The sequence below is a fragment of the Apodemus sylvaticus genome, chromosome 17 (genome assembly GCF_947179515.1).
Source record: "Apodemus sylvaticus chromosome 17, mApoSyl1.1, whole genome shotgun sequence".
Lineage (NCBI taxonomy): Eukaryota > Metazoa > Chordata > Mammalia > Rodentia > Muridae > Apodemus > Apodemus sylvaticus.
Genome location: NC_067488.1, coordinates 44,950,737 through 44,975,946, shown reverse-complemented (window position 1 = coordinate 44,975,946; position 25,210 = coordinate 44,950,737). Strand labels below are relative to the sequence as shown.

Genomic DNA, 25,210 nt, shown 5'->3' with positions numbered 1-25,210 from the left:
GCCCAAGCCTGGACTGTGCCAAAGAAAGCCTGTGAGGCAGCCTGGGGGTCGTGCCCAGGCCGCCAGAGTCTAGAGCAGGTAGCTGACTGCAGTGTGTGTCTACAGGACTATGAGCTCCAGCTGATCACATACAAGGCTCAGCTTGAACCTGTGGCCTCCCCTGCCAAGAAGCCCAAGGTTCAGTCTGGATCAGAGAGCGTCATCCAGGAGGTAGGATGGAGGCGGGCCAAGCCTCAGCTGAGCAGAGGGGACAGATGGACTTCATGGGGCCTCTTGGGCAGTGGCTAACCTAACCCTTTCCCCCAGTATGTGGATCTGCGCACGCGCTACAGTGAGCTGACCACACTCACGAGTCAGTACATCAAGTTCATCAGTGAGACACTGCGCCGCATGGAAGAGGAGGAGGTATGCCTCGGGCCATGGGTGGGGGTTGGGGAAGCCCTCTTTGCTGATTTCAAATGCAGCCCATAGAGAGCTGTGTGAGATAGCTGATACACTTCATTCCATGCCCCATGCCTGGTGCTGTCTGGTACCCCACCCAGCTCGGCTGCCCAGGTTGCCTGCCCTTGTGGCCCCCTCCTTGACCTGGCCTGGCTCTGCTCTCCACCTGGTGGCTAGTGTGCCCTTTCTTATTGGCGAGTGCTCCTGCGTGCTCCTCCTGGCTCTGATGTGTGCTTCTCTTGGGGTTCTGTGTTGGTGTCACTGGATCGCTTGCCTAGGAAGAGTTGGTGTATGAGGTTCTGTGGTTTGGAGAGGGCTGTCTCAGAGTAACTTGGCCAGGCGTGGTGTCATCTGTCTAGTTCCCTACCTCCAGGTAGCCTGTTGGCCTGCCTACAGCTCTACCTCCTCTTTGCGCCTGTCTGCCAGTTTGAGAGGCCTTCTGAGCGGTTCTGGTCTGCACGGCTGTTCCTACTCTGGCTGCCTCCTTACCTTGTCTCCACTCCACTGGGCTTTGGGAGTGACCCCACTCCCCATGAGGGGAGAGGGCCCTTGTGGGAATGAGGCCTGCTAGGGTGGTAGCATTCAGGCAGGACTGTGGTGGGTATGGCTTGCCGGCCCTGCGAGCCTCCTGCTTTGCTCTTTCTTTCTCTCCCTGTCCGTCTGTCTCCGTCGTCTCTCTGCGGGAAGAGGGGAGGACGCCTGGGCCTCCTTCCCCAGGCTGGTGAGCATGGTGGGGCTGCTGTGCTCGCTGCTCGAGTGTCCTGGGCGGGTGCACGCTGTCTCTGGCTGGGTTGGAATCTCTGTTCTCCCTGATCCCTGAATCGCATTGTCCAAGTGAACTGTGGTGGTCCTTCCATGTCATGTGAGCACCTGGGCCGTCCCCACGCTCACACTGACTCTGGTTCTCTTCCCCTCTCTGCGGCCGCCACAGCGGCTGGCTGAGCAACAGCGGGCAGAGGAGCGGGAGCGCCTGGCCGAGGTGGAGGCCGCGCTGGAGAAGCAGCGGCAGCTCGCTGAGGCTCACGCCCAGGCTAAGGCCCAGGCAGAGCTGGAAGCCCAAGAACTGCAGCGGCGCATGCAGGAGGAGGTGACGCGGCGTGAGGAGGCAGCGGTGGATGCACAACAGCAGAAGCGCAGCATCCAGGAGGAGCTGCAGCATCTGCGGCAGAGCTCAGAAGCGGAGATCCAGGCCAAGGCCCAGCAGGTGGAGGCTGCAGAACGCAGCCGGATGCGCATCGAGGAAGAGATCCGCGTGGTCCGTCTGCAGCTGGAGACGACCGAGCGGCAGCGTGGAGGGGCGGAGGATGAGCTACAGGCTCTGCGCGCGAGGGCTGAGGAGGCGGAAGCGCAGAAGCGGCAGGCTCAGGAGGAAGCTGAACGCCTGCGCAGGCAGGTGCAAGATGAGAGCCAGCGCAAGCGGCAGGCGGAAGCAGAGCTGGCCCTGCGCGTGCAGGCCGAAGCCGAGGCCGCGCGGGAGAAGCAGCGCGCCCTGCAGGCCCTGGATGAACTGAGGCTGCAGGCCGAGGAGGCCGAGCGGCGGCTGCGCCAGGCTGAGGCCGAGAGGGCGCGCCAAGTGCAGGTGGCCCTGGAGACAGCGCAGCGCAGCGCCGAGGTGGAGCTGCAGAGCAAGCGGGCATCCTTTGCCGAGAAGACCGCGCAGCTGGAGCGCACTCTGCAGGAAGAGCATGTGACGGTGGCGCAGCTGCGGGAGGAGGCCGAGCGGCGGGCACAGCAGCAGGCCGAAGCCGAGCGAGCTCGCGAGGAAGCCGAGCGGGAGCTGGAGCGCTGGCAGCTGAAGGCCAACGAGGCGCTGCGGCTGCGGCTGCAGGCCGAAGAGGTGGCGCAGCAGAAGAGCCTGGCCCAGGCCGACGCCGAGAAACAGAAGGAAGAGGCCGAGCGGGAGGCGCGGCGGCGGGGCAAGGCGGAGGAGCAGGCCGTGCGGCAGCGGGAGCTGGCCGAGCAGGAGCTGGAGAAGCAGCGGCAGCTGGCGGAGGGCACCGCCCAGCAGCGCCTGGCCGCAGAGCAGGAGCTGATCCGCCTGCGGGCCGAGACCGAGCAGGGGGAGCAGCAGCGGCAGCTGCTGGAGGAGGAGCTGGCCCGACTGCAACGGGAGGCGACGGCGGCCACGCAGAAGCGCCAGGAACTGGAGGCCGAACTGGCCAAGGTTCGGGCGGAGATGGAGGTGCTGCTGGCCAGCAAGGCACGCGCCGAGGAAGAGTCTCGCTCCACCAGCGAGAAGTCCAAGCAGAGGCTAGAGGCCGAGGCCGGCCGCTTCCGAGAGCTGGCCGAGGAGGCCGCCCGACTGCGCGCTCTGGCCGAGGAGGCCAAGAGGCAGAGGCAGTTGGCCGAGGAGGATGCCGCCCGCCAGCGGGCCGAGGCGGAGCGGGTACTGACGGAGAAGCTGGCTGCCATCAGTGAGGCCACGAGGCTCAAGACGGAGGCAGAGATCGCGCTCAAGGAGAAGGAGGCCGAGAATGAGCGCCTGCGGCGCCTGGCTGAAGACGAGGCCTTCCAGCGGCGGCGTCTGGAGGAGCAGGCGGCACTGCACAAGGCTGACATAGAGGAGCGCCTGGCCCAGCTGCGCAAGGCATCCGAGAGCGAGCTGGAGCGGCAGAAGGGCCTGGTGGAGGACACCCTGCGGCAGCGGCGGCAGGTGGAGGAGGAGATCATGGCGCTGAAGGCGAGCTTCGAGAAAGCCGCCGCCGGCAAGGCGGAGCTGGAGCTGGAGCTGGGGCGCATCCGCAGCAATGCGGAGGACACGATGCGCAGCAAGGAGCAGGCAGAACTGGAGGCAGCCCGGCAGCGGCAGCTGGCGGCCGAGGAGGAGCAGAGGCGCCGTGAGGCTGAGGAGCGCGTGCAGAAGAGCCTGGCGGCTGAGGAGGAGGCCGCACGGCAGCGCAAGGCTGCACTGGAGGAGGTGGAGCGGCTCAAGGCCAAGGTTGAGGAAGCCCGGCGCCTGCGGGAGCGAGCAGAGCAGGAGTCCGCCAGGCAGCTGCAGCTGGCCCAGGAGGCCGCGCAGAAACGGCTGCAGGCGGAGGAGAAGGCCCACGCCTTTGTGGTGCAGCAGCGAGAGGAGGAGCTGCAGCAGACGCTTCAGCAGGAGCAGAGCATGCTGGAGCGGCTGCGGAGCGAGGCAGAGGCAGCGAGGCGAGCTGCTGAGGAGGCGGAGGAGGCCCGGGAACAGGCGGAGCGCGAGGCCGCTCGGTCTCGGAAACAAGTGGAAGAGGCCGAGCGGCTGAAGCAGTCGGCGGAGGAGCAGGCGCAGGCCCAGGCGCAGGCGCAGGCGGCTGCAGAGAAGCTGCGCAAGGAGGCCGAGCAGGAGGCGGCGCGCCGGGCGCAGGCCGAGCAGGCGGCGCTAAAACAGAAGCAGGCAGCCGACGCCGAGATGGAGAAGCACAAGAAGTTCGCGGAGCAGACGCTGCGGCAGAAGGCCCAGGTCGAGCAGGAGCTGACTACACTGAGGCTGCAGCTAGAGGAGACCGACCACCAGAAGAGCATCCTGGACGAGGAGCTGCAGCGGCTAAAGGCCGAGGTCACGGAGGCGGCCCGGCAGCGGAGCCAGGTGGAGGAGGAGCTCTTCTCTGTCCGTGTGCAGATGGAGGAGCTGGGCAAGCTCAAGGCTCGCATCGAGGCTGAAAATCGGGCGCTCATCCTCCGGGACAAGGACAACACCCAGCGCTTCCTGGAGGAGGAGGCCGAGAAGATGAAGCAGGTGGCAGAGGAAGCTGCACGGTTGAGTGTGGCTGCCCAGGAGGCAGCGAGGCTGCGGCAGCTCGCGGAGGAGGACCTGGCCCAGCAGCGGGCCCTGGCAGAGAAGATGCTGAAGGAGAAGATGCAGGCGGTACAGGAAGCCACGAGGCTCAAGGCTGAGGCTGAGCTGCTGCAGCAGCAGAAGGAGCTTGCCCAGGAGCAGGCCCGGCGGCTGCAGGAGGACAAGGAGCAGATGGCTCAGCAGTTGGTAGAGGAGACACAGGGTTTCCAGCGGACTCTGGAGGCCGAGCGGCAGCGGCAGCTGGAGATGAGCGCAGAGGCCGAACGCCTCAAGCTGCGCGTGGCCGAGATGAGCCGGGCTCAGGCCCGAGCAGAGGAAGATGCCCAGCGCTTCCGGAAGCAGGCCGAAGAGATCGGGGAAAAGCTGCACCGCACTGAACTCGCTACACAGGAGAAGGTGACGTTGGTGCAGACACTCGAGATCCAGCGACAGCAGAGCGACCAGGATGCCGAGCGTCTGAGGGAGGCCATAGCTGAGCTGGAGCGTGAGAAGGAGAAGCTCAAGCAGGAGGCCAAGTTACTGCAGCTCAAGTCTGAGGAGGTACCGCCCTCCCTCCTCACAGGCAGAAGGGTGGCCCCGCGGCAGGGAGGGTCTAGCCTACCCATGGGGTAGTGGTGGTGAGTCATCCTGGGTCTCCGTCCTCCCTGAGAGCTGACCCCCTTCTTTCCCCCCAACAGATGCAGACTGTGCAGCAGGAGCAGATACTGCAGGAGACACAGGCCCTGCAGAAGAGCTTCCTCTCGGAGAAGGATAGCCTGCTGCAACGGGAGCGCTTCATCGAGCAGGAGAAGGCCAAGCTGGAGCAGCTTTTCCGGGACGAGGTGGCTAAGGCGCAGCAGCTGCGCGAGGAGCAGCAGCGGCAGCAGCGGCAGATGGAGCAGGAAAAGCAGGAGCTGGTGGCCAGCATGGAGGAGGCCAGGAGGCAGCAGCGCGAGGCGGAGGACGGTGTGAGGCGCAAACAAGAGGAGCTGCAGCGCCTGGAGCAGCAGAGGCAGCAGCAGGAGAAGCTACTGGCGGAGGAGAACCAGAGGCTGAGGGAGCGGCTGCAGCGCCTGGAGGAAGAGCACCGAGCGGCAGTGGCGCACTCTGAGGAGATCGCCTCCGCCCAGGCTGCTGCCACAAAGGCGCTACCCAATGGCCGGGATGCACTTGATGGCCTGTCGGCGGAGGCCGAGCCCGAGTACGCCTTTGAGGGATTACGTCAGAAGGTGCCAGCTCAGCAGCTACAGGCAGCAGGCATTCTGAGCAAGGAGGAACTGCAGCGTCTGGCACAGGGTCACACCACAGTGGAGGAGCTCACGCAGCGGGAAGATGTGTACCGGTACCTGAAGGGCCGCAGCAGCATTGCAGGACTGCTACTGAAGCCCACCAATGAGAAACTGAGTGTCTACACAGCCCTCCAGCGGCAGCTGCTCAGCCCTGGGACAGCTCTTATCTTGCTTGAGGCCCAGGCAGCCTCGGGCTTCCTGCTGGACCCTGTGCGGAACCGGCGGCTGACCGTCAATGAGGCGGTGAAGGAGGGTGTCGTGGGTCCTGAGCTGCACCACAAACTGCTGTCAGCAGAGCGGGCCGTCACTGGCTACAAGGACCCCTACACTGGGGAGCAGATCTCACTCTTCCAGGCCATGAAGAAGGACCTCATCGTCAGGGACCATGGTGTCCGCCTGCTGGAGGCCCAGATCGCCACAGGAGGCATCATTGACCCCGTGCACAGTCACCGTGTCCCCGTGGACGTGGCCTACCAACGTGGCTACTTCGATGAGGAGATGAACCGCATCTTGTCTGACCCAAGCGATGATACCAAGGGCTTCTTCGACCCCAACACCCACGAGAACCTCACGTACCTGCAGCTGCTGGAGCGCTGCGTGGAGGACCCTGAGACAGGCCTGCGTCTCCTGCCGCTCACAGATAAGGCTGCCAAGGGTGGCGAACTGGTGTACACTGACACAGAGGCTCGTGACGTCTTCGAAAAGGCCACTGTGTCTGCACCATTTGGCAAATTCCAGGGCAAGACTGTGACCATCTGGGAGATCATCAACTCAGAGTACTTCACAGCGGAGCAGCGCCGGGACCTGCTTCGGCAGTTCCGCACGGGCCGCATCACGGTGGAGAAGATCATCAAGATTGTCATCACAGTGGTGGAGGAACACGAGCGGAAGGGCCAGCTCTGCTTTGAGGGTCTCCGCGCCCTCGTGCCTGCCGTGGAGCTGCTGGACAGTGGGGTCATCAGCCACGAACTCTACCAGCAGCTGCAGCGGGGTGAGCGCTCCGTGCGGGAGGTGGCCGAGGCAGACAGTGTGAGGCAGGCCCTGCGGGGTACCAATGTCATTGCTGGCGTGTGGCTGGAAGAAGCAGGGCAGAAGCTGAACATCTATGAGGCCCTGAAGAAAGATTTGCTGCAGCCAGAGGTGGCTGTGGCCTTGCTGGAGGCCCAGGCTGGCACTGGGCACATCATCGACCCTGCCACTAGCGCCAGGCTGACTGTGGATGAGGCAGTGCGTGCTGGCCTGGTGGGTCCCGAGCTTCATGAGAAGCTCTTGTCAGCTGAGAAGGCTGTAACAGGCTACAGGGATCCCTACTCAGGACAGAGTGTCTCACTATTCCAGGCCCTGAAGAAGGGTCTCATCCCCCGAGAACAGGGCCTGCGCCTGCTGGATGCCCAGTTATCCACTGGTGGCATTGTAGACCCCAGCAAAAGCCACCGTGTGCCCCTGGATGTTGCCTATGCCCGGGGCTACCTGGACAAAGAGACTAACAGGGCTCTGACATCGCCCAGAGATGACGCCAGAATGTACCTGGACCCCAGCACCCGGGAGCCAGTCACCTACAGCCAGCTCCAACAGCGGTGCCGCTCTGACCAGCTGACGGGGTTGAGCCTACTGCCACTCTCAGAGAAGGCTGTCCGGGCCCGGCAGGAGGAGGTCTACTCTGAGCTCCAGGCCCGTGAGACGCTGGAGAAGGCCAAGGTGGAGGTTCCTGTGGGCAGCTTGAAGGGCAGAACGATGACAGTGTGGGAGCTCATAAGCTCTGAATACTTCACTGAAGAGCAGCGTCAGGAGCTGCTACGGCAGTTCCGCACAGGCAAGGTCACCGTGGAGAAGGTCATCAAGATCCTTGTCACCATTGTAGAGGAGGTGGAGACCCAACGGCAGGAGAGACTGTCCTTCAGTGGCCTCCGTGCCCCTGTGCCGGCCAGTGAGCTCCTGGCCGCCAGGATCCTCAGCAGAGCTCAGTTTGACCAGCTCAAGGATGGCAAGACATCAGTCAAAGATCTCTCGGAGGTGGGCTCTGTGCGGACGCTGCTGCAAGGCAGCGGCTGCCTGGCTGGCATCTATCTGGAGGACTCGAAGGAGAAAGTGACCATCTATGAGGCCATGCGCCGCGGCCTCCTCAGACCCAGCACAGCCACGCTCCTGCTGGAGGCGCAGGCAGCCACTGGTTTCCTGGTGGACCCTGTGCGGAACCAACGCCTGTACGTCCACGAGGCCGTCAAGGCGGGCGTGGTGGGCCCCGAGTTGCATGAGAAGCTGCTGTCGGCTGAGAAGGCGGTCACTGGCTACAAGGATCCTTACTCAGGCAACACCATCTCGCTGTTCCAGGCCATGAAGAAGGGCCTGGTCCTCAGGGACCACGGCATCCGCCTGCTGGAGGCCCAGATCGCCACAGGAGGCATCATTGACCCCGTGCACAGCCACCGCCTGCCTGTGGACGTGGCCTACCAACGTGGCTACTTTGATGAGGAGATGAACCGCATCTTGTCTGACCCAAGCGATGACACCAAGGGCTTCTTCGACCCCAACACCCACGAGAACCTCACGTACCTGCAGCTGCTGGAGCGCTGCGTGGAAGACCCTGAGACAGGCCTGCGCCTCCTGCCGCTCAAAGGGGCAGAGAAGACAGAGGTGGTAGAAACCACACAGGTGTATACTGAGGAGGAGACGCGGAGAGCATTCGAGGAGACGCAGATTGACATCCCAGGTGGTGGCAGCCACGGCGGCTCCTCCATGTCTCTGTGGGAAGTGATGCAGTCAGACATGATCCCAGAGGATCAGCGCACCCGGCTCATGGCTGACTTCCAGGCGGGTCGAGTAACCAAGGAACGTATGATCATCATCATCATCGAAATCATCGAGAAGACGGAGATCATCCGCCAGCAGAACCTTGCCTCCTATGACTATGTGCGCCGCCGCCTCACTGCCGAGGACCTGTACGAGGCCCGCATCATCTCCCTTGAGACCTACAACCTCTTCCGGGAAGGCACCAAGAGCCTCCGAGAGGTTCTGGAGATGGAATCTGCCTGGCGCTACCTTTACGGCACAGGAGCAGTGGCTGGTGTGTACCTGCCAGGCTCCAGGCAGACGCTAACCATCTACCAGGCCCTTAAGAAGGGGTTGCTGAGCGCCGAGGTGGCCCGCTTATTGCTGGAAGCCCAGGCAGCCACGGGCTTCCTGCTGGACCCAGTGAAGGGTGAGCGGCTGACTGTGGATGAGGCTGTACGCAAGGGTCTGGTAGGCCCTGAGCTGCATGACCGGCTCCTCTCTGCCGAGCGAGCCGTAACTGGCTACCGAGACCCCTACACCGAACAGACCATCTCGCTCTTCCAGGCCATGAAGAAGGAGCTGATCCCTGCTGAGGAGGCACTGAGGCTGCTGGATGCCCAGTTAGCCACAGGAGGCATTGTGGACCCCCGCCTGGGTTTCCACCTCCCTCTGGAGGTGGCTTACCAACGTGGCTACCTCAATAAGGACACGCATGACCAGTTGTCAGAGCCCAGTGAGGTGCGCAGCTATGTGGACCCCTCCACGGATGAGCGTCTCAGCTACACACAGCTGCTCAAGCGTTGCCGCCGCGATGACAGCAGCGGCCAGATGCTGCTGCCGCTCTCTGATGCCCGCAAGCTGACCTTCCGTGGCCTGCGCAAGCAGATCACTGTGGAGGAGCTGGTCCGCTCGCAAGTCATGGACGAGGCCACAGCGCTACAGCTGCAAGAAGGCCTGACCTCCATCGAGGAGGTCACTAAAAACCTGCAGAAGTTCCTTGAGGGCACCAGCTGCATTGCCGGAGTCTTTGTTGATGCTACCAAGGAACGGCTCTCCGTGTACCAGGCCATGAAGAAGGGCATCATCCGTCCTGGCACGGCCTTTGAGCTCCTGGAAGCACAGGCAGCCACGGGCTATGTCATTGACCCCATCAAGGGACTCAAGCTGACCGTGGAGGAGGCTGTGCGGATGGGTATTGTGGGCCCTGAGTTCAAGGACAAGCTGCTGTCAGCTGAGCGAGCTGTCACTGGCTACAAGGACCCCTACTCTGGGAAACTCATCTCTCTCTTCCAGGCCATGAAGAAGGGCCTAATCCTGAAGGACCACGGCATTCGTCTGCTAGAGGCTCAGATAGCCACTGGTGGCATCATTGACCCCGAGGAGAGCCACCGTCTGCCTGTGGAGGTGGCGTATAAGCGTGGTCTCTTTGATGAGGAGATGAACGAGATTCTGACTGATCCCTCAGATGACACCAAGGGTTTCTTTGACCCCAACACAGAGGAGAACCTCACTTACCTGCAGCTGATGGAGCGCTGCATCACTGACCCCCAGACTGGCCTGTGTCTCCTGCCACTGAAGGAGAAGAAGCGAGAGCGGAAGACATCCTCCAAGTCCTCAGTGCGCAAGCGCCGCGTGGTGATCGTGGACCCTGAGACGGGCAAGGAGATGTCCGTGTATGAGGCCTACCGCAAGGGCCTCATTGACCACCAGACGTACCTGGAGTTGTCGGAGCAGGAGTGTGAGTGGGAAGAGATCACCATCTCCTCCTCAGACGGCGTCGTCAAGTCTATGATCATCGACCGCCGCTCTGGCCGCCAGTATGACATCGATGATGCCATCACTAAGAACCTCATTGACCGCTCAGCTCTGGACCAGTACCGCGCTGGCACGCTCTCCATCACCGAGTTTGCTGACATGCTCTCCGGCAATGCCGGCGGCTTCCGCTCCCGCTCCTCCTCTGTGGGCTCATCTTCCTCCTACCCCATCAGTTCTGCTGTCCCTAGGACCCAGCTAGCCTCCTGGTCTGATCCTACTGAGGAGTCTGGCCCAGTGGCTGGCATCCTAGACACAGAGACTCTGGAGAAGGTGTCCATCACGGAGGCCATGCACCGCAACCTGGTAGACAACATCACTGGCCAGCGGCTGCTGGAGGCACAGGCCTGCACCGGGGGCATCATCGACCCCAGCACTGGTGAGCGCTTCCCAGTCACTGAGGCGGTTAACAAGGGCCTGGTGGACAAGATCATGGTAGACCGTATCAATCTGGCCCAGAAGGCCTTCTGTGGGTTTGAGGACCCTCGCACCAAGACCAAGATGTCAGCTGCCCAGGCCCTGAAGAAGGGCTGGCTGTACTACGAGGCAGGCCAACGTTTCCTGGAGGTGCAGTACCTAACTGGTGGTCTGATCGAGCCTGACACACCGGGCCGCGTGTCTCTTGACGAAGCCCTGCAGCGCGGCACTGTGGATGCCCGCACAGCCCAGAAGCTGCGTGATGTCAGTGCCTACTCCAAGTACCTCACGTGCCCCAAGACCAAGCTCAAGATCTCCTACAAGGACGCTCTGGATCGCAGCATGGTGGAGGAGGGCACAGGCCTGAGGCTGCTGGAAGCTGCGGCACAGTCCAGCAAGGGCTACTACAGCCCCTACAGTGTCAGCGGCTCTGGCTCCACCGCCGGGTCACGCACTGGGTCACGCACCGGCTCCAGGGCCGGCTCCCGCCGCGGCAGCTTCGATGCCACTGGCTCTGGCTTCTCCATGACCTTTTCTTCTTCCTCCTACTCTTCCTCAGGCTATGGCCGCCGCTATGCCTCAGGGCCTTCAGCCTCTCTTGGGGGCCCTGAGTCTGCAGTGGCCTGATCCCCTCAGCCTGCACCCTGCCTTCTGCTCTGCATGTGGCCAGGCCCCTGTGGAGGCACTGGGGTCTTTTCTTTTCTTTTTTTTTTTTTTTTTTTTAACATTTAAAGGTGTCTTCCTCCCAAGCGGTGCCTAAAATTTAACCAAAAAGACCAGACTAACACATTAATATATATATGCGATGTCCAGACAGCCTGTGTCTTGGGAAGCAGGGCTGGCCCAGGCCCAGTGACCACCATTTCACTCTGCTTGGGCCAACCTAATCCTTTCTACCTGCCACTCACCACAGCTAGGTGCCTTGGAGAATCCAGAGCTGGGCACTTCTGTCTCTCCTGTCTCTCCTGGGAGGATTCTATCTGGGAAAGGCCCCCAGACCTCTAAGCCAACCCCATTGGATGTCTACCTGCTGGTCCTAGCTGCTGAGGGGAACTGGGGACAATCCTGCGAGCAGACAGCTCTCGAGCCTCTTGAGGCCTCTGTCCTGAGCCAGTTGCTTCTCCCCAGTGTATCTCTGAATATCCTGTATATTCAGTGGGTTTTGCTGGCGAAGGAGAGATCCCAGGCCAACCATCTCTTCCAGCCTGCCCAGAGAAGCCCCTTCCCCATGGGAAGATAAGGCCTGGTCCCGGCCCCAGCCTCCCGCCTGGCTCCTGCAGCTGCCATTGGAGCTATCTACGCTTTGTAGCTCAGCACCCTGTACTGATTCCCCTGAGACCTGAGCCTCTGCTTCAGCCTTCCAGCCTCAGCTCCCCTTGTAAGTGCCTTCTGTGTCCTTGTACCCAGGCCCTAAAGACCCAGACCCAGGGTAGGAGATGGACATTCTGGCTGGGCGAGGCTGGAGGGTTCTGCAGATGTGAGAGTTCTCCTGTGGAACCCCTCTCTGGGTGCTGCTGCCCACCTCACTCCCAGGGAGCCCTGGCCCCTCCAGGGCCCAGAGACACTGGCTGGCCCATCTGTGCTAACATAAGCACTTGGCCAGTGACACTCTCCCTTCCTGTCCAGCCAGTCCCTGGCCTTGGTGGCTCCTACCCCTGCCTCCACCCTCTGAGTGAGCTTTGCATGTTCCACTAACCTTGAGCTGGTGGCAGGTGGAGATGCCAGGCAGAACACTAACCTGACCATGGGCGGGGCCCTGCGGTGTCCGCCCCTCAATAAAAGCAATTCCAACCTTCATCTGCGTCTTGCCTTGTGCTTTGGCCCTAGATCATCTGTGTATCAGTGGGAGGGAGAGGCTGTGGTTCACGCTCCAGGCCCTGGCTCACCAGATGTGTACAGGCCAGAGTAGACACATGAGACCTTTGGAAGACATTAGGCCGAGGCTGGGCATCACAACTAGGAAAACCCAAGGGGTGGCTAGAGAGCCACCAGGCAGAGAAGGCAGAGGAGAAAGGAGCAGGCTACACTGAGGTGGGCCTGTTGTGTCCAGCCTCTCATCTGGGTGATGACCTGTCACTTGGCACATCCCTATGACAGCCATGGGGTTGGCACTCCAAGAGCTTTCTCTGAAGAGAGTGCCCATACACTCTCATGTTAGTCATTGGCTGTGCCTTTCATCCCTGGGGGAGAGGGGACTGAGTTGGTTCCTATTGGTTAAGGGCAGCTGTTTTAGGAAGGTGGCTTTAGTACTAGCTGTTGCCAAGGAGGACTAGCACCACCCATCTCCAGTGTAGTCTGTCTTACATCCCGGGCCCACTCCTTTTCAAGTGCAGGTCAGTAGGTCCTGGACTTAAGCTGAGTGGACTCTGATTGGCTGCAAATTTTCAAAAGCCCTACAAGATATGGCAACCTGCTACAACCCTGGCTCTGAGTGCAGCAGTGACTTCGTCCTTTGCCTGTGGGGTACAGACCTTGATCAGCCTACACTTGTTGGGTTCTTCTCCCCCCATGTCAGATGAATGATTAGGGCCACCCTTGCCAGGTGACAGCGGCCTTACCTGCTGGGCTGACTAGAATGACCTGCCTAGTGCAGCAGTCCACAGTTAAGGCAGCCCCCAGTTGTCACCATCTGCTGTGCCCCAAGGCTCAGGCCCCTTTGATCTGGGTGTCTTTGGACTTCACCACCCTTCTCTCTGCCTGCAGTCATGTTTTAAAATTGTCACTGCATTGCTATGGGTGGATGGAGGACAGGCAGTCTCCACACGCCTCCAGAGCTAGGTCTTGCCATCTGTGGGACAGTAGGCATCCTTACTCCAGGCCCCTCCTTGGACTGTGTTTCCAAGACTACAGCAAGCCCCACCTGGTGCAGGCCAGTTCCTCAGAGGTTGAGCTTGAAGTAGCAATTTAGGTGTCTGACTAAAGGGAGGCGTCTTAGGAGGGGTGAGATAGAGGTGTGGAGCAAGGAGCTGACCAGAATGTCACCTCTGCTGGAGTCTAGTAATAGCTGGACCCTGGAGTTCTTGGTCTGTCCTATGCAGAGAGAGATGGAGTCTGGGCTGACATCCCTGCCTCGGACAGCCAGTACCACAGACAAGCTAGCGCTAGGGTGGCGTATGGAGCTAGCTCCCAGACCCCTTGGGATATAGTTGAATTTGTTAGCTAGCACGAGGCCGTGTCCTGGAGAAGGGAGGGTGTGTGCCCAGTAAACAGCCAGGGGTGGACAGGAGGACACGCCCTTCCCGGTGGGATTCAGGTGGACCATCAACAGCTCCTTTTTCGAGTGTGGATTGTGTCGTGTGGGATATGCTGAGGAGTGGTGTATGGTAGCCCTGGTGTCGCTGCCTTTCTCCCACCTTCATGTTTATAGAGCCAGAACTCTTTCCCACTGGCCATCTGCCCCTGGCAACAGTTCTGAGTGCAGTCGTGTGGTCATCCTTGTTATCCTGAGCACATGCCACTCACCTGAAGTCTTAAAGAGGAAGTCCTTGGGAAGTGTAATGAAGAGGGACTTCCCTGTCTAACAACCCCCCCTAAAAAAGCTGCCACCTTGGAAACTTTAGATTTTAACAAGTCCTTCCTTGTGACTCCCAAGGACCTGTTAAAATCCAAGGCACATTCCCCACCAAGGGCTGGAATCACCCATTGGCTGACAGGTTTGGTAAGGGAACTGAAACACCCTGTTCAGAGAGGTTAAGTCCACCTGGTTATGAACTGGCTTTGGTGTGGTACCCAGCATAAATCTTCATCCCGTGATCTGGGGGTCAGGCTCCAACCCAACCACGGCTTCATTCATACTAAAACCCAGGCTTTCTAGTATGATCCCACAGTCCAAGATTATCACACACATGAAAGCACGCACTGAGAACAAGTTGATAAAGCAGAAATAGAACCCAAGGGTTTAGGATGCCAGGATTTTTCAGTAAATAATAGGGCCTGGGGAGATGCCTCAGCAGGTTAAGAGTGATCTGAATTTGACCTCCACACCCATTAAGATCTGAATGCCCCAGTGTTCATCTGTAATCAAAGTACTCCTACCGTGAGATCTGAGGTGGAGACGTGAGTCAGTCAGAAGCTGGTAGGCTAGCTACTTGCTAATACATATCTCAGCTACAGACACACAAGAGATCCTGCCGCGAAACAAGGGAGAGAATGAAAGTGACTCTCTAGATACTGCCTCTGACCTTCATACACAGTGATACTACACACACACACACATACAGAGGCACACAACAATATGCACATATGACACATATGTATTATAATCCTGCTTAGCCACCTATCAACCTGGAGTTAATTTTGTGGCCCCTGGGTCCACTGCTCCAGGAGAATCCAGCTCTCTCTCCAAATGGGTCCTCTCACCGAATGCAGGGTGTCCGAGCTATCAACCCTAGTGTCCTTCCCCTCCTCGATGGCTACTCTTGCCCCAGGAGCATTCATCCCATGAATCTGGTGGCTCCAGGCATGGTAGGATTAACATCATGTAGACAACGGACATGTTACATAAAAAATATAAGCATACCAGGTATTTGTAGCACACATCTGTAATCTCAATACCTAGAAGTAGAGGCAGAAAGATCAAGAGTTCAAACTTCTTACACAGTGAGTTTGAGGTCAGCCTAAACTTTAGGATTCTTGTTTTAGTGACTGGAGAATTCACTACCAGAAAACATATAGAAGATCTGTTTTTTAAAACCAAATATGAAGTACTAGGGGTTCAGAGGTTAAGAGCACTTCCTAGAAAAGCAAGGGGATTTGAGTTCAAATCCCTAGTGCCCATATAAAAACAAAGTCAGGTGTGTCTGGGTGTGCCAACCTAGCACTGAGAGGCGGAGGAGACAGGTGGGTCCTTGGAACTCCCAGGACCAGCCAGATTAGTGGGAACATACCACCCACACATATGCATAAAGAAGTAAACTAATTTTTTTTTTGCATTTAAATGCAATGCTTCCGGAAGGTAGACCAAGCCAAAAGCAATATAACCACAAAAGGAAATAGACAAAACACACCTAAGCAGAAGGTTTCCACACCCTTCTACTGGTGATCAGAGAAGTGTATCTCTTTAATCCCAACACTTGGGAGTCAGAGGCAGTGGATCCCTAAACTGGAAGCTATCCTGATCTACATAGAGTTCCTCATAACACAGTATTTATCTAATATTTAAAAAGATATTTATCACTGGGCGGTGGTGGCGCATGCCTTTAATCCCAGCACTTAGGAGGCAGAGGCAGGTGAATTTCTGAGTTCAAGGCCAGCCTGGTCTACAGAGTGAGTTCCAGGACAATCAGGGCTACACAGAGAAACCCTGTTTCAAAAAAACAAACAAAAAACCCCAAAAAAGGTATTTATCTAAAACAAATAAACAATAAAAATAAATCAGAAGGGATGAAAGGTTTTTTTACTTAAAATTTTTAAATCCTCTCATTCCTTACATGTCTACTGCAGTTTCTTCTTCCTCTCCTCCCAGTAGCACCACCCCCCAATCTGGCTCTCTCTCCCAGATCCACTCCTCCTATGCTTCCCTGCGGAAAAAAAGAGCAGACATCCCCTGAACACGGCATAACAAGTTACAAAATGTACAACCTTCTATCAAGGTTGGACCAGGCAACCCAACAGGAAGAAAAGGGTCCTGTACTGGCTGATTTCGTGTGTCAACTTGACACAAACTGGAGTTATCAGAGAAAGAAACCTCCCTTGAGGAAATGCCTCCATGAGATCCAGTTGTAGGGCATTTTCTCAATTAGTGATCAAGGATGGGAGGGCCCAGCCCATTGTGGGTGGTACCATCCCTGGGCTGGTATTCTTGGGTTCTATAAGAAAGCAAGCTGAGCAAGCCAGGGGAAGCAAGCCAGTAAGGAACATCCCTCCATGGCCTCTGCATCAGCTCCTGCTTCCTGATCTGCTCAAATTCCAGTCCTGACTTCCTTTGGTGATGAACAGCAATGGGGAAGTGTAAGCTGAATAAACCCTTTCCTTCCCAACTTGCTTCTTGGTCATGGTGTTTGTGCAGGAATAGAAACCCGGACTCAAACAGGTCCCAATCTCAGGATCAGAGACAACCCCCATTCCCACTGTTAGGAGTCACATAAGAACACCAAGTAACACAACCATACAGTATCCACAGAGGACCTCGCTCAGACCCATACATGGTCCATGTTCCTTGTTTCAGTCTCTATGAGTCCCTACGAGCCCTGCTTGGTTACTTCTGTGGGCCACGCTCTTATCGTGTCTTCAACTCCTCTGGCTCCTACAAATCTTCCCCTTCTGTGGGGTCCCCCTGGCTCTGCCTAATGTTCATCTGTGGAACTCTTCAGCTGCTCCTATCGGCTGCTGGGTGAAGCCTCTCCAATGACAACAATTGGGCTAGGTTAATCAATGACTATATGAATCATTTTATTAAATATTTTTATGTTTAGTTCTCTCTTGGGGTCTCTGTGTTGTCTTACCTCTGATTCCTGGCCATCCAGGCAGTGTCAGGCCTGTGCTCCTGGGATGTCAAAGTCTTAAATGTTTACTGTGGATTCATGTTCCGTATTTATAGTGGCTGCAGAATATGCTTCCCGAAAGCATGTCTAACACTTACTAAGCCGTATCAGAGTCTAAGCTGTAAAGTAAGTTATCAGCAACTATGAAAGATGCAGGCCACAAAATATGCTGTCTTGGTGCTGGGCAGATGGACAGCTCAGAAATTAAATTGGTATGCAAACCTGAGAACCCAAGTTCAGATCCTCAGAACAAATATAAATACCAGATTGCTGTAATTCTAACCTTGGCAGGTGGAGAAAGGGGATCCTTGGTGTAAGTTGGTTAGCAAGATTAGCCATATTGGTGAGCTCTGGCACTGACTGAGAAGTGCTATTCTGATGTCTATGGTGGGAGAGAAATGGAGAATAGTTCAGATGTCAACTTTATGCATGTACATCCCCTATACACAGGTACATCCACACAGTGCAAACATGCAGACACACACACACACACACACACACACATGGAAAAAGAAAAATGTCATCAGATATATTGAAATGAAATTAGAAACGAACAGGCAGGTATAGTGGCACCTTCCTTTAGTGCCAGCGCTTCAGCAGAGGCAGGCAGGGGTCTGTGAGTCCTGAGGCCAGTGTAGTCTACACAGTGATTTTTTAGGCCAGTCAGAACTGCATAGTGGGTCCCTATCTCAAAAGCATCAATTGTCAGGCCTAGTGTTCCATGCTTTTAATCTAGTACTTGGGAATCAGAGGTAGAGGGAGGTGACTGTCAGTGAATTCTAAGCCAGTCTGGTCTACACAGCAAGCCCCAGGATAACTAGGGATATGTAGAGAGACCCTGACTCAAAAAGGCAAACAAGACAACAACAACAAGAAAAACAAGCAAATGATAAAATAAAGACGAATAGATGATATCTGGAAAATCTTCAAGTGTTTTAGAAACTAAATAGCTCATTCTGCTTGCAATTCTGGGCCAAAGAAGAACTCAAAGGGGGGACTGAAAAGCATTTCAGACTGAATAGAAACAAATCAAAGTTAGAGAGATGTGGCTAAAGCAGTGCTTAAGCAGTAATGTGTTGCTGGGCATTGGTGGCGCACGCCTTTAATCTCAGCACTTGGGAGGCAGAGACAGGCAGATTTCTGAGTTCAAGGCCAGCCTGGTCTACAGAGTGAATTCCAGGACAGCCAGGGCTACACAGAGAAACCCTGTCTCGAAAAAACAAAAAACAAAAAACAAAACAAAAAACAAAAAAACAAAACAAAAAAAAACAGTAATGTGTTTAAATAAAATTAATTAATTAATTAATAAAATTATAATAAAATTAATGAAGAAAGAGATGGGATGAATGGACATAGCCTCACAAATGGCATGGAAGGAGAGAGCCAACCTCTAAATGCTCTCTTCAGACTGCCACATGCAAGCCATGGCGTGTGTGCACAAACAATTACGTCATTATGCCTTTTTAACAGTATAGCATTCAAATTTACCTTTCAGTTCCGTGCAGATTTGGCAAAATCCTTGAAATTTTGTTGGATTTCTCTTCAAAGGAAGGGGAGTGGCTAGAACTTAAACCTTAAAGCCAATCTTAAAATTAACATGGGAATAGAGATTAAGAACAGCCAAAACAAACTTGAAGAAGAAAATAAATTAGAGGCCTTATGCCAGGAGCTGGAGTCGGTGTCGATCTGTGGCAATGGAGACAGGGAGGTGGGTGCTGGCTCTAACAGGGGCGGATGGGGACAGACTACGCATCTCAGTCCTTGGGCTCTGAGTGAAGGTATAGAGCATTGACAGTGATCATTTTAGCAAATGCGCTCTGGTGACTGGATATGTCTATATATGTACAAAAAGAAAGAAAAGAGTCTCATGCAGTGCACGAAGGATCTCAGGCTGGGTCACTGTCAGAATCTAAGACCGTGAAGCATATGGGAAAAACAGAAAATCTCTGCTTTTGGGTTAGGCAAAGATCTCTGAGATATAACACGGACGGAGAGTGTAGACCACCAGGGAAAATACTGTTAAATCAAATGTCATCAATATTAAAAACAATGTTCTTTAAAACATATGCAAAGAGAGTAGAAAGAGAAGCCACAGTCTACGGAAAGTCCTTAAAAGTCTCTTAATGGATATAAGACTTGGAGCTGAAACCTACAGAACTCTGCAGTTAGTGGAAGAATCCATATAGACTGGGTTCCATTCTCAGGCCCTGCAGTGTGAGGCAGCCATTGCTGCACAGACACATCTACTGGTGAAGTGTCTGCTCAGAGACCACGAGAGCCAGAGTTGGAGCCCCAGAACCCTGGGAAAGATAGGCCTGGTAGTGTACTCTTCTTCTTCTTCTTCTTTTTTTTTTTCCAAGACAGGGTTTCTCTGTGTAGCCCTGGCTGTCCTGGAACTCACTCGGTAGACCAGGCTGGCCTTGAACTCAGAAATTTGCCTGCCTCCACCTCCCAAGTGCTGGGATTACAGGCGAGCACCACCACAGTCCGGCAGGTATTGTGCTCTTCTAATCCCAGCATGGGAAGGTAGAGACATACTCCAGAGCTTGCTGGCCCCAGCCAGTCTAGACTAATCAGTAAGTTTCAGGACAGTGAGAGACCCCGTCTAAAGTAAAAAAAAAAAAAAAAAAAACACAATGAATTAAAAAACTACACCCCCACCTACATACACATCCAAACATGCACAAACATAATTTCTGCTTGGCTCCATCTAAACTGTAAGCTATGGAAAATGGAAACAAGTCTGCGGGACCAGGCAACCAGTTAATAGTTATTAAAGATGGGACATGTACAGGCAAACATGAAAGGATTAAGGACACTTGGCCCATAGCTTTACAGTCTTTGTGGGTCACAGCGCATTTAAGGCCCACAGGGAGGCGCAGGAACCCATGGCTACTACCTCTTGTCCAGGCTGTTGTATGGCCTAGGGCAGTCCCAAGGATGCTTCCTTCTGGCCCTGGACAGTGGCCAAGACTACAAAGAAGCCAGCAGAAGTAATTAGCCAGTCAGCTGCAGGTTCTTTCTCCTTGTTATCTCCAAAACCTTTAGAGATAACCTTCGACTGTAGCTTTGGGACTGAGTTCAACACTCTCAGGACTGTGCCAGGTAGCCTGGAGGTATTGATCCGACCCAGGGGAGGCATCGCAGAAGCTTTAGGGAACGGTACCTGGAGAATCTCTCCATTTGGGGCTACAGAGACGCTGAAAAGCCAGAAGAGGGGTTGATGGCCGTGGAGCGTCAAGTTCGAGTATGAAAATGAGTCAGACCTTTCTCTGAGCGTTCTTAAGAATCTGTAGTATATCTACCGGAATGATTGAGTCAAGGCTGTGCTAGGAGACCTGAAAGGACCTGTTAGAAGAATTTGCATCTCAAGGGCAAAATTGTTAATTCAGTATGTGTCACCAACATGCTTAGAGGAACCTAAAGAGCCTACCTACAGGGGACAGGGTGTCCTCTAAAGAAGGACGACTCTGGGTGGCACTTGGGTGCTCAGAGAACACCTGCAGGGTAATGTGTGTCGTGCTGTGTAGTTGTGAGACCTGGCTGCATGCAAGTGATATTTTTACTACAAGCATGGTCTTCTTTATGTATTGTTTTCTGCAGACTTAAAAATAAATGTGTGTGTGGGGGGGGGGTCAGGATCGTGGCTCACACTTGACCTGGCCACTTAGGATGATAAGGTAGAAGGATATCTGTTGGTGTGAGGCCAGCCTGGGCCGCAGAGGAAGACCTCGTCTCAAAAACTATTTTTAAAACGACAACAAAATCTACCATGGGGGCTAGGATCCACTCAATGTCACTCCACACTCCAGGTTAGTGGGTTGTTTTTTTTGTTTGTTTGTTTGTTTGTTTGTTGTAATTTTTTTAAGAGTGAAATTTGGATTTCTAAATGAAAGTGAGACTCCCAGAGTTGTGACCCATGCCTGGGGGGGCCATGGTCTTCCTCGGTGCAGTCTTAGCCCTGGAAGCACGCACTGTTGGGTTATTGGTTCAACCATCTCCACCCACAGAATTTAAAAAATACACTTAGCCCAATTTTAAATTGGCTTTGAAATGTAAGAAAACATTTAAGAAATGTAAGAAAAATAGCAACAAAATCGCTTCTCGGCCTTTTGGCTAAGATCAAGTGTAGAAATAGCAACAAGACCAAAACCAACCCATCAAAACCCCAAACGAAACAAAACAACAACAAAAAACTCTACATTTTAGAGACCTAAAGTTCTTTATGTAATTGAGAACATAGTTCCCCACAGATACTGAGAGCTGGCCTTGCCCTGCCTTTTGGCACTGTAGCCAAGGACCTACAAGATAGTCAGGAAACAAACAAACAAACAAACAAACAAAAACAGAAACTTCAAATCCAGTTGGTTATTTTGATGATAACTCTATAGACATTTAATGTGTTATAAGTGGTCTTTTAAAAATGTTACAAAACACCATGTTAGAATTTTCTTGAAATAGATTTTAACTTTCATTTTTTTAAATATTTGTTTATTTATTATATATAAATACACTGTAGCTATCTTCAGACACCCCAGAAAAGGGCATCAGATCTCATTACGGGTGGTTGTGAGCCACCATGTGGATTTGAACTCAGGATCTCTGGAAGAGCAGTCAGTGCTCTTAACTGCTGAGCCATCTCTCCAGCCCCTTTATTTTTATTCTTTGGAAACAGGGTCTCACTATATCACACTGGCTGGCCTGGGATTCACTATACAGACTGGGCTTGAACACAGAGATCCAACTGCCTCTGTCTCCCAAGTGCTGGGATTATGTACCAACATGCCTAGCAAAATCGAGTTTTAAAAATAAAATTTTAAAATTATTTTTATTTGATTTGATTCACTTTTTTGTGCATGCGTATTTTGCTTGCATGTGTATCTGTGACTGGTGCCCGCAGAGGCAAGACTAGGACATAGGAGTCCCTGGTACAGAGTTAGTTACAGGGAGCCTCCGCATGGATGCTAGGAACTGAACCCAATGCTCTTAATCACTAAGCCATCTCTCTACCCCCTAAAAATAAGGTTCAAGGACAGCAGAGGGGGGAAGGGAATCACCTATTGTCCTATTTGGAAACAACTATTTTTCAGATTTCTAGTGGGCAGAGAAAATACCAAGTAAGGATATTTAATAAAGGGCCAGTGAGATGACTCAGCAGATAGAGGAGCTTGCTGCTAAGATTGACAGCCTGAGTTCAATGCCCATATGATTGAAGGAGAGAACAGACTCACACATAGTTCTCTGATGTGGGTGTGGCCTGTGGGTGTGGCCTGTGTGCACACATCCATACACATACACATAAATCTACGTTAAGGAAAGATTGGTTTTTCAAGACAGGGTTTCTCTGTGTGTAGCCCTGGCTGTCCTGGAACGCACTCTGTAGACCAGACTGGCCTCAAATTCACAGAGAGCTGCCTGCCTCTGCTTCCCAAGTGCTGAGATTAAAGGTGTGCACTACCACTGCCCAGCTTGGAAAGGAATATTTAATTGACCCAGACCTATTGGCTCAGACTGATAATCCAAGCCTCTTGAGAGCCCAAGGCAAGAAGAGCTCAAAGTCAAGTCGTGCCTGGGAAATTTAGCAGGATCCTGTCTCAGAAAATGAGAGAAAGATTAGGAAGAACTTACCTCAGATGCTCAAGGCCCTGGGTTCCACCTGGAGGTTAAGCTTAGTGAAGTAAATATATTTGAATTGTCTTCATTGCTCTAACTTTGCTGTTGTGTGAGACACAAGTAAGTGTAAATTAGCTGAGTTTGGTCACTAATAGCTTGGCGTTGGTCTCTCTTCTTCAACACTGTTAAGATATTAGAGTTTTGTTGTATTTTAAGAAAGTTCATCTGGGTGGTGGTTATGTATGCTTTTAGTCCTAGCACTCAGGAGGTAGGCAGATCTCTGAGTTCAAGGCCAGCCTGGTCTACCCAGCTTGTTCCAGGACAGCCAGGGCTACACAAAGGAGCTGTCTAGGAAAAAAAAAAAAACAAAATCAAAACAACATCAAAAATTAAAAAAAAAAAAACAAAACCCAAGACAGATGAGGAGGAGTGGGGGGAGGAGAAGGAGGAAAAGAGGAAGAGGAAGAGGAAGAAAAAAAATGTTCGTGGGGACCAGGCATTGTCAATGTCTTTAATCCCATCAGCTGGGCAAGTGGATCTCTTTGAGGTTTCAGGCCAGCTAATTCTACAGAGTGAGTTCCAGGACAGCCAGGGCTGCATAGTGAGACCCTTTCTTGAAACCCCACCCCCTCAAAAAAAGTAAAGAAAAAGGAAAAAGGCAAGAAAGAAAACACATGAGGCTGGAGCTACGGCTCCGTTGGGAGAGGCCTTGCATTCAGGAAGGCCTGGTTGGACCCTAGTATGGTGCCAGGCAGACTGCGGTAGAAGACATCCGCAGTCCTAACGCCTGAGAAGTGGAAGCAGGAAAAACAGGAAGGAAGTCATCATCCTCAGCTACGTAGGGAGTTTGAGACCAGCCTTGGGCACATGGGACTTTGTTTGGAAACAATAGCAATAGCACAGCAGCAACAACAACAACAACAACAACAAAAAGTGGTGTGTTCACTGTATATTAAATTGTATATTAAATACACCTTATTTTAATGGGACAGGGCATTTTATACATATTTGTACATATTGATTTAAATATCAAAATCCCTGAGTTTCTTAGGTTATTTCAGTATTTTGAAAATCCAATGCTAAAAATTGTAGAGAATAATAGGTTGACTTTTTTGTATTTTATTCATTATTACTATTATTATTACTATTGTTATTGTCATTATTATTATTATTATTATTATTATATGTGCAGGTGTTTTACATGGATATCTGTATGAGGATGTTGAGGATGTTGAATCCCCTGAAACTAAAGTTACAGAGAGTTGGGAGCTGCCATGAAGGTGCTGGGAATTGAACTTGGGTCCTCCAGGTTCAGTGCTCTGTGGCTTCTGAGCCATCTCTCCAGCCCCCTGAATTATTATTTTTTTTTTAGCAGGTGGGAGGTGCGTAGGATGGGAACATTTCTGAAAATGACATTATTCCTGTGGACAGTACCAAGAAAATGTGTATTTGACCTTTGCTAAGTATGACACGCCATTTGATATTTTTTTTTTTATTTAAAGTGACTTTTTGTTAAGAGAAAAAACTTACTGAAGAAACCCCAGAACAATGCCGTATTTGAGAACGGCCCCCGTGAGCTGGCTTTTGTACAGCTATGTCTACTTTAGAGAAGTCTTACAGACATACTTGAGATGTGCCTGTACTTGCCACATTCCTGGGCTGTGGGGTAAAGCTGGAATGAACTCCTAGAACCTGTGTAGCCTGGTGGCTTCCAGCAGGCGAGCTGTTCCCACAGGACTGAGCAGAGGTGCTGATGAAAGACAGTAGAGCTGAAACCTTTGATCAGAACGCGGGGATCTGAGCTGAACACTTGAATGCTTGTGTGTTTTTTCAGGGACACAAAGAGTTTCTGGCCGACTCTGGACTCTGTTGAATGCCTGTGTAAGAAATATGAAAGTAACCTTTAAAGGAATGAAAGGACAGGGGTTGTCAACCAGGAAGCTGCTAGCCGAGCTCAAACAGAGGCGGCATTATAAAGCTGTGGTAGGGGAGGCGAGCTCTGGGGAGGGTGGCGTCCCTGACCTGCCAACACTTGTAATTGTTACATCAGGCAGATGGGGTGGGAACTGCCAAGCCCTGCCAGGGTGGGGTTCCTTTCTCTTTTCTCTGTTTCCAAGGGTGTTTTATCTGCTGCTTGTTTTCCTGGTTCTGTAAAAGCCTAGAGTGACACATTAATATTTCAAACGCGACTGCCAAAAAAAAAAAGCCCCAACCTGGGCACATGTGGCGCCTGAAGGCCTGGGAAGCCTGTGGCTGTCTCCCTCATGCTGTAGGTCTAGGGCTTCTGTACTCTCTGGGTGGTTAGGGAGGATGATGGTCAATGTTGCAGAGAGATTTACTGTGCCCTGGAAGTGCCTGTGGTTCAGGGACAGTCTGCTGGTGTGCCACTGAGTCCTTCTGTCCCCCTCTGAGGCATACTATGCCCCATGTCCACTGTGGGTAGGAGGCAGCTTCCCACATCTGCTGAGCGCCACCCCAGCGCTTGGAGTGACTGGCTCCACCCCAGTGATTGGCTCAGCACAGGCAACCTTGCTCGTTCACAGGCAGGCTCATGAGGGCTCTCTCTCCTCAGGCTCGGCAGGAACAGCATGACCTTGATCTCGGGTGCCTTGTGGGGCCCTGGCTGGTCATCC

General features: G+C 53.7%; 1 protein-coding gene across 7 annotated transcripts in view; it reads left to right on the top strand.

Annotated features, from left to right (window-relative positions):
• The window catches only part of Plec (plectin), a 61,804-nt gene extending 49,525 nt beyond the window's left edge, over positions 1-12,279 (top strand). For 6 of the 7 annotated variants that reach the window (XM_052160834.1, XM_052160838.1, XM_052160833.1 and 3 more), the window contains 4 exons: positions 106-210; positions 307-405; positions 1,373-4,753; positions 4,891-12,279. In XM_052160834.1, coding sequence (XP_052016794.1) covers positions 106-210; positions 307-405; positions 1,373-4,753; positions 4,891-11,109 — 9,804 coding nt within the window. In that variant the 3' untranslated portion in view covers positions 11,110-12,279. The remainder of the gene's footprint in view (positions 1-105; positions 211-306; positions 406-1,372; positions 4,754-4,890) is intronic. The other variant, XM_052160839.1, reaches the window with a different exon arrangement.
• Positions 12,280-25,210: the final 12,931 nt, after the last annotated feature.